This window comes from Triticum aestivum, chromosome 5B (genome assembly GCF_018294505.1).
Source record: "Triticum aestivum cultivar Chinese Spring chromosome 5B, IWGSC CS RefSeq v2.1, whole genome shotgun sequence".
NCBI classification, from domain to species: domain Eukaryota; kingdom Viridiplantae; phylum Streptophyta; class Magnoliopsida; order Poales; family Poaceae; genus Triticum; species Triticum aestivum.
In genome coordinates, this window is record NC_057807.1 from 646,876,056 (window position 1) to 646,885,310 (window position 9,255).

Here is a 9,255-nt window from a genome sequence, read left to right on the forward strand (position 1 = left end):
GGTTGGGCGCGGCCGGCCGCCCGCGGGGGCGGCGTGGTCGCGAGAGAGGAGAGGGAGCCTGGGTGCTTGCTTCCCTAGCAAAAGTTGCGAGCTAAAGTTTTTTTGTCCTTTTATTTTCCTTTTACTTTTCTGTTATAGCAGATACATGGACAATTTCCAGGGACGTGCAATTACTTTGTTTACGTTGATGAAATAGTTTATCGGGAGTGCATGCCCGGATATTTATCGATAGTAGCATGGACATTTTATTTAGTATATACGAGAAACAATTTGCTCAATCTGAATGAACAAAATGAGAATGATGAAATGACATTTTGCTGGACCTTTAAATTGTCCATTTCGCTGGTCCAAATCACTCTTGTTGCACTAATTAATCTTCCTGTGTATGCCTGGGCTGAGAGAGGAGGATGGAGAGAAGTCAAAGTGGGCTGAGGCTGAGCGCGCGTCCCATCTCTTGTCTTGTCATGTCCAAGTAGCCCGAGGAGTGAGCACTTTGGCTGTGGCGGAGGGAGGGAGTATATAAGGAAAGCAGATATTTCTAGGGTTGGTGCGCAGTCTCTTTCCGGTCCATCTCCCAGCCGTCTCTCTCTTTCTCCCCATTCTTTCTCTCAGCTGCTGCATCTGGCCTTGTCCACCACGCCGTGCACCGTCGGCCCTTGGCGCGCACAACATGGATCAGTATGTGTATGCCTTGTCGACGGGCGCCGCTAGCTCGCCTTCCCTCCCCGCTGGCTGATCCACCCACTGGTCGCCGACGGCTCGCAGTCCCACCGGCCGGTGACCGCTGCGATGTGCTGCTCCGGTCCGGCGGCTGCGCGCGGAAACCAGTCCCTCCGCCCGGCGACCGCTCGCTGTTGTGCCTGCTGTCTGCGCCGATATATGCGCCGGCCGCGGGCAGCTGCGGCTGTTGACCAGTGGACCTGCTGATGCTCAGATCCGCTGGCTCCCAACCGTCGGCGACGGTTGCTGTCGCGGCCGGCCGGCCAGCGAGAGCCTCCTCTCCTCTCCTTCCTCCGGCCCGGTGCACGGCTAGCTAGCAGCTGGTGGTCAGGTTCCCCTCATCTCTGCTGCTCTGCGTAAATAAATTACCCGCTCTCTGCTCTGTTTTTTTTTGGCTTTGCCTGGGATTGGAAGAGGGAGCGCGAGGAAGAAGAGTCCCTCCCAACCACAGCTGCCTGGCCACAGTTAACTCGCGAGCCTCACTGTCCAACCACCGCCAGCAGCAGCAGAGCCAGTCAGTACAAGATTGAAGATTGGAGTGAGTGCGGATGGACGCGACTGCGTGACGACGACGGGACACCACCTCGCTCACGACACGTACATGTGATGGGGGTGGGGACAACGCGTGTCTATCTTTTGAGTGCACCGTCCATTTTCCGTCACGTACGTAACTGTTTTTTTGGTTGCACTTACGTGTCGACATGCACAGGTCGGGTTTTTTTTTAAAAAAAAAAACATGCACAGGCCGGGCTGCGTCCGCTGCTAACCCTTATTACCTCCTAATTTTAACCGAGGGAGGGCCCGATATTAGTTAATCGCCATATTAATCGCCTGTCCCTCTCTGACTCTGACTCTTCTTCCTCCTCTTGAGATGGGATCGACCAGAAATAGGTCAGATCTCGATCTCATCTCGCTGAGGCTCCGCTCCTCTCCTCCCCCACCCCTACCCCTGCCCGTCAGTACCCTAACCCTCCAGCCGCCGGCCATGGCCGCCCCCCTCTGCACGCACGCACCCACCCAGGCGGCCTTTCCCCAACCATGCATGCATCTCGCGTCTCTGTTTCTCCTCCCTCCCTCCTGGATCGATCGATCCATCGGTAGGCCCTCTTCTTCTATCCTCGACTGCCTGCGCCCTTCCCTGTTGTTAATTGTTAATCAAATTCTCAACACATGTTTCTTCCCGATCTACATGCAGGGACGCCTGGTAGCTAGGGTTGTTTCTTGTATGGATGGAGTATAGATTCAAAGAAACAAGTCAACGAGGTGGCCCGTCGATCGGTCGGTCGCTCGCTCGCGCATCCACCGAGTGCAACCGTCCCTAGCAGCACTCGCACCCCCGGTGGAGCGAGCTCCAAGGTGAGGACTGGACTATGAATCTCCACCGATCAGAGCATGAGTTCTACATGTCTCAAGCAGGGTTCTGTTACATCAACGAGTCGGTGCCCACAAGTGCAACCAATCCAAATTGATTATACATATATCGCTTAGGCCTTGTTCGTTTAATCCTCCTCCCAAGGGGATTGGAGTGGATTGGAGAGGAATTTGGCTTGTAGGGGATCTAATCCCCCTCAATCCCTGCCAATCCCCCTCACAAACCACCTCAACCGAACAAGGCCTTAGGGAAAAAGATTTGCCATACGTTTTATATTTCTTTTAGCTGAAATTCCACACGAACTCTCTCTATATAACATAATTTCGCTTTTGGTTTCCTCTTCTTTTTAGGGTCGAGGCTACATGTATTTATGTATTATGGAGGCACCAATGGGTGCGTTGGGCAAGGGTCGGCGGAGATCCACCGAGTGCAACCGTTCCTAGCAGTGCAACGCAACGCCGGTGGAGATCCAAGGTGACAACTGGACTATATATGAATCTCCATGGAGCATGAGTACTATACATGCCTTAGCTGAGTTCTGTTACTCTTCAACCTGTGCCATCCGCGGTATAACCCTCCAATGCTATAAGAGCGTTTCTGACACTCAATCTAATTAATCAGTCTAATTTAAAGCCATCTCTTATGGTCCTCTAGACTAAGCAAGCCGCCCTGCTGTTAGCTAGGTTCTGTTTTCACTGTGAGCACAAGGGCCTCGTTAACTTGTTCTAATGGAGTGTCCGCATCTAGATCTAAAATGTTTGGCTGAAATTCATGTACTCTCTTACAGAGGGAGTATTATTTTAGGATCTGTTTGAGCCTTGGGCTCCACGGTGTGTGTGCCTGTGTTGCTTCTTCTTAATAAAAAATGTGTTGTTTCTTCTTAGGGCCTGTTTGGAACTGCTCTGCTTCACCAAAATCAGTTTCTCTCCACTAAATTCACTTTGGAGCAGTTTCATATAGAAGTTGTAGCACTACCAAAGAGAATGTTTGGCTTCCATCTAGCTCCAGCTTCAAGAATGGGAAATTTGGTGAAAAGGATCTATTTGATTGGTTGAGAGGGGAGAAACGAAAGGATATCCACTTACTTGTGGCAGTGATGGGTAATTTCCACCCAACTCCAGCTTCTAGAGTTTTTTGGAGCACCCCCTAAAGAGCTTCATAAAAAACTGGGAGTTGTACCCCGGATTCTAGTTTTTTTGCGGAGCAGCATATCGTGGAGCTACCTTGTTTGGTTGGAGCGGAGCTGAATTTTAAGGAGTAGAAGCAGTCCCAAACAGGCTCTTAATAAAAATGCCATAGGGGCTTAGTCCCTATATATTGTCCTTTCTTTAAAGAAAAAGCTAACATGTTATTACGTCCAATGTATATTGTTCTAGCTTAAAGTTTGTAGATATTTCTATTGTACCATTTAAAAAAAGACAAAAGGCTAATCGGTGTAGTAATCGAGTTCTGTTGGCATATAAAGTTTCGTGTTGATCTGGGACTATGAGATTGTACAAATTCACCCGTTGTGCAACGCAACAACTCGGGTGGAGGGACAAGGTGTGGAGTTGGACTATGACTATTCAACGTAGCATGAGTTGTATACCTGATGTCAGGTTATGTTACTGTACAACGTGTGCCATCCCTAGTACATGAGTTAATGTTGTATAGGCCTCCACCAGTCCCCAAGCGACACCTCTTGTTAGGATTCAAGTTGGGTTCTGAAACAACATGTTATGTGCAAACACGTGAATCCAAGATGTTATGTTTTCATCTGACAACAAGGCCTTCAAATTCGTCACTAATACTGTACCACTTTGTTAAGTTGTTCTTGCTTACTTTAAGAAATTTCTTCATATTATCCTTTTGAATTGTTTTTGCTTCTATATGGATGGACTTTGAGCGTGAGTTAATGGTGTGCAGTCCTCCAATAATCCCCAAGCGATGCCTCTCACGTTTGGATTCAAGCTTGGTTCTGAAACAAGTTCTGTGTAGGCACGTCCATCCATGGTGTTATGTTTTCATCTTACAACAAGGCCTTCAAATCGGTTAGTAATACTCCACTACTTTGTTAAGTTGTTGCTGATACTTTATAAATTTCTTCAGATTACCCTTTTGAATTCTTTTTGCTTTCATATGTCTTTATCTTTTGTTGGAGTGCACTTTGAGCGTGAGTTAATGTTGTGCAGGCCTCCATTGGTCCCCAAGGGACGCCTCTCATTTTTGGATTCAAGTTGGATTCTGAAACAACAAGTTATGTGTGCAGACACGTCCATCCATGGCATTATGTTTTCATCTTACAACAGGGCCTTCAAATCCGGCGGTAATACTCCACTAAAGTTGCCCATCCCCAGCTCATTAAACTTGCCATAAAAAACGCTCAAAGTTGTCATGTGCCCGTACCTGATGTGTGCCACTTATCAGGAAATGCCGTAGTGGCTTGTCCATGTTACTGTTTTTTTTTTAAAATATTTTACTATTACAACTTAAAGTAAGTATGTGGTTAAATTGAAAATATTTAGCATCGAGTTTTATCAAAGTAGAACAAAAATTACTCTATGGATTTTGATTTGGTCAATGTTCAAATATCGGTCGACAAAACAGTTAAATTGCTAGATATCCCCTCCCGGTGGACTACCTAGTAGCCGATTAATTGATTTGTCATCAATTAGTTGGACGATTCACATATTAATCTACTACTACCTCTGTAACTTAATGTAAGATGTTTTTGCAGTTCAATTAAGTTACAGAGTACATGGTAGTCGACCGTTTATTGTAAATTGAATTTGGCCTAAATTTTAAAATTCTTAGGTGATATTTCTATTGTACTCCTTCTGTCCGAATATACTTGTCCGAGGAATGGATGTATCTAGATGTATTTTAGTTCTAAATACATTCATTTATATCCATTTTTTCGACAAGTGTTTTCGGACGGAGGGAGTAGCAGTCTAAAAAACCCTAGTATTTCAATTGAGTTATGTTTTAAATTTAAAACTTTGGTTGTTATTCAGGTTAAAAGGATGCAGGCTCAGGTTAATCCACTCACCGCCCAAGCCATTTGGATCTTGGGCTGCTTTTTTTTGGGTGGCTCGTTGTTAGTCAAGCTTAACCCCTCACACCCCGAGCCCCTCCCGTGCTCCCCTCCCCTGCCCCGCTCGACGCACACCAGAGCTAACCCTAGCCACCGACGCCGCCGCCCCCGGAGATCCCCGAAGAATCCAAAGCCCCAAGGCATGGCTCACCAGGGGCAGCAGCGGCGGCAGGGAGCAGCACCTCGGGTGCCCCTCGTCCCGCGGCCTCGTCAGGCCCCCCTCGTCCCGCCGCTGCTTCAGGCCCCGCTCGTCCCACCACCGGTTCAGGGCCCCCTCGTCCCGCCGCCGGCTCAGGTAAGGCTCCATCTACCATCCTTCCGGCGGCTGATCGAATCCCCTCCCTTTTACAAAGCCGATCTGATCTGATGCTGCCTTGGTTCCCAGGTGGCAAGGCGAGCCATAACGCATGCTGACGTGGTTGACGCGTTTGAGGTCGTGAAGTGTGACTGGGCTCCGGTTCGTGCTGGGGTACCTGAGATTGTGAGTGTGCATCCCTCAACTCCCCACCCATGTTGTTTTCTGTCGGTGTGACATGTGGTTGTTTGTCTTGCCTTGTGGAATTGTCTCCTTGTGATCTGATCTGTGAGGTGGTCATTACTGACAAATGATACTTAATAGATAAGCCCTTGTAATTTAACTGGGATGCACGAGTATCTTTGTATGTGTGTCATCTTATTTTTATTGTCAAGTTAGACTCGTGATCTCAAGTAAGCTATTCTGGAGTGGTCTGTGATATGTGTTTGTCTCTATGCTCAGATCATTGCTCAAGTATGCTATTCTGGAGTGGTCTGCGTTAGATGTTTGTTGCAAATCATTGCTTAAAGCATTTTGGGGGAATTCTGTATAGTCTGCTTGTCAATAGATAAAATGAATAATTTAGATAAAGGAAAATTTACTGATGGCAGTTTCCCATAGATTATGTGCTATTTACAGGCCTGCTGGCACAGCTTTACAGTACCATGGTTAAGCTAATGGATCACAAAACCAGCAAAGTTCTCGTGGTTTTGGGCACTAAACTCCATCCAAAGTTTCATTTGGAAACTGTAATGGCATGAATTCTTGATTCAGCAACGCATGAATGTGTTAAATATGTACTGTGGCTGTTTTAGTAGAATAGGTATAACGGCATATTCAACTTTGCTTATGTACCATGAAAAAACCATGAACAACTTGATAGGCCTACCATATTGGCGAAGTATAAATATCGGCTTCATAGATGTTGCCAAGGAGGAGCAAAAATGTTGTCGACGAAGTGGTGTATATGATACGCAAATATCTGTCGCCTATCTATTGATTAAGTTAGTTATGAAAGTGCATAAATTTCCCCTAGGTAATCAGCTACATATAACACTTAGGAATCTGGATTGTAGATAACAAAATATCAGTTACACCCTGATTAAAGGATGGAGCGTACTATCTTCATATGTACATACATGCCAATGATGCCATATAATCTAGTGTTCTCCTTGACATCTGGCACACCTTTGTTCCCGGACCGCCAACTGATCTTAAATGCGGATTCTTACTTGCCAGTTACCTCCAGTATATATATGCTAACAAAAAGAGGAATTTTTATGTATTTGGTAGAATAGCTGTTCTTGTAAGGTTCTCCTTGACTGAAAATGTGATGTCAGGTAGTTGCAAAATTATATTGTGAAATTGGCAGTCCTTGCTGGCTTTGTCTGCAAGGACCAATGGTTCTGCTATTGCGTTAGACATTATTTAACAGTTACTTAAGCATGATATTCTTTCTTAAATCACATGTTTCTGTTTGTTCATGTGTTCCTTTATTTTTCTCTACTTTTATGTGTACGGTGGCACTAGATATCCCATGTTTAAATCATTTTGTTCATTGAACAAGAACCACCCTAATTATGAAGTTTATCAAGTATCAAACTGGCATGAGTGATTAAATTTGTTCTGTTATTAGTACTTATTACTGTTCTAATTGATACCCAACCTGAGGTTGGTTTTAATTGTGTTATTTAAGTTCACGTCTGAACTGTCTTGTTGTACCATGTGCTAGTTTACTAGAATCATTCAGTGGCACCTTAATTGTCGTGTTTTTTAAGTTCACATCTGAACTTTCTTGTTGTACCATGTGCTCTACTAGAATTATTCAGTGTGACCATAATTGTGTCTGTCAAAAGCTTGTTGTCTTTTGCATTACCAATAGAAAAGACTTGTATGAAAATGTTAGTTTGCACTTGGACGTTTCACATTTATAAACAAATAGAATCAATTTGGGTTCTTGTAGGAACTTCATGGAGAGCTCCTCTAGCAACAATATAGTGTTTAGAATCAATTTGGGTTCTCGTAGGAACTTCATGGAGAGCTCCTCTAGCACCAATATAGTGTTAAATGATTCGAATCGACAACCCCAATGATGGATCTATTATAAACTAATGTACTTAGAGAATCAACTACCCAAATATAAATATTTGTCTCAGACCAGATTAGAGAGAGGTGTACTTTTTATCGTAGTCTGGAAGTCACCGATATTCTTTTTGTCATGTCATTGTTGTCGTCTGACAGTTACGAGCTCTAGATAGATCAACTGGTGGTTATGGCAAGAATCTGCAAAATCAGCAAAATAATCTCTATTCTCTCGCATTACTACTCACAAACAACCAGTAGCACAAATAAATCTCTCACACAATGTCTAAAAAGTAACGTCCCGCAAGCACACATGCACAGCAGTAGCAAGCATGGAGGGGTTTGTATTAGATTAAGTATTTGCCTTACCTCTGTTAGCTCATCCATATATTTATCATGGTGGATTCCCTGTCTTTTGATCCGGACGGCATCTATGTCTCTCTCTCTCTCTCTCTCTCTGTGTGTGTGTGTGTGTGTGTGTGTGTACTTGATCTTATACTATCAAGTTAGAGTCACACATGAACCAATGGCAGTGGCATGTATCTACTCTTAGTCGCTATTCCGGAGTTGTCTCCAATATTTGATTATCTCTGAGCTTCTTTACAATGCTTGCTTGTGGTCCTGCTAACTTCAGTTTAACTCCCTATGTTACTGCAGAAATTAAAGGCAGTAGTAATAAACAGTAAAACGAAACAGCAAAAGAAGCAGCGATGCCATAACATATCAAGTACATTTTCCCCTGTGTTAAATATAGCATGTCATACTAGAGATCTAATAAACAGTAAAATGAAACAGCAAAAGAAGCAGCGATGCCATAATATATCAGTCACATTTTCCTCTCTGTTAAAGATAGCATTTCGTACTAGAGATATATTTAGTAACTCTTTTGTTCATCTGGTATAATTAAAATTGTCTCTGAGATTCTCTCTTAACTGTTGGTTATCAATGCTGACTTTGCTTGCAGGAGAACACTTTCTATGAGTTTGACAAGAGAGGAGATGATACTAAAAATCGTGGCGGGAACCTCATAAAGAGACATCTGTTCAATAGGCGGAACCATGTGGGTAATAAGAGGCGTGAGATTTGCCACTATCTGCCTGCCTACAAGAAGTACGCGATTCTGCTCAAGAAGCTGAGCAACGACCTGCAAGGCTTAGAGCACAGGCTGGACAAGAAACTGTTGGACTACAATCAATACATGCCTGAGGCCCCATTGACGAATCCGGACCATTTTTCGAGGTACCCAGAGTTGTTGAAGCCAGCAACGAAGGGGAAGAAGGCGACGAAGAAGTAGGCTACACTTGTACTGGGTCCAACTTTTTGGTAGTCATGAGTTGGGTGATTTTGTCTGGTGACTATTTGTTGGATCTTTAGCCTGTTGACTTGAATGTGGCGATTTGGTCAGACATGTCCTTGTCTCAGAGACTGATTTATGCTAGATTAGCAATGGTTCCATGATTTTATTTGGATGTTCTCACCTTCCTTTGCAGCTGATAAAGTGAATTTGATAGGGTGGTCATTCTGGAACTGCTGATTTTGCCATGTTCCATAGAGTATTTGGATGCAATATACTCCCTCCGTCCGGGTTTATTAGGCCTAAAGACAACTTCTCTTAGACCAAGACACATAGTAAATTGCTCACATTAATTCTTTCATTCCACTTCCAATGCACTCTCTCACATGCATGCAGCCAATGAAGAAATATGCATGAAG

At 44.4% G+C, this 9,255-nt stretch overlaps 1 protein-coding gene across 1 annotated transcript; it reads left to right on the forward strand.

Moving 5' to 3' along the window:
- Nucleotides 1–548: 548 nt before the first annotated feature.
- On the forward strand, nucleotides 549–9,005 carry LOC123113875 (uncharacterized; the record flags this gene model as incomplete). The annotated part of the gene is given in 8 exon segments (XM_044535198.1): nucleotides 549–1,817; nucleotides 1,916–2,076; nucleotides 2,443–2,566; nucleotides 3,998–4,122; nucleotides 4,264–4,397; nucleotides 5,086–5,460; nucleotides 5,551–5,646; nucleotides 8,507–9,005. Coding segments are annotated over 4 exon segments (846 nt in total). The 3' UTR covers nucleotides 8,837–9,005.
- Nucleotides 9,006–9,255: the final 250 nt, after the last annotated feature.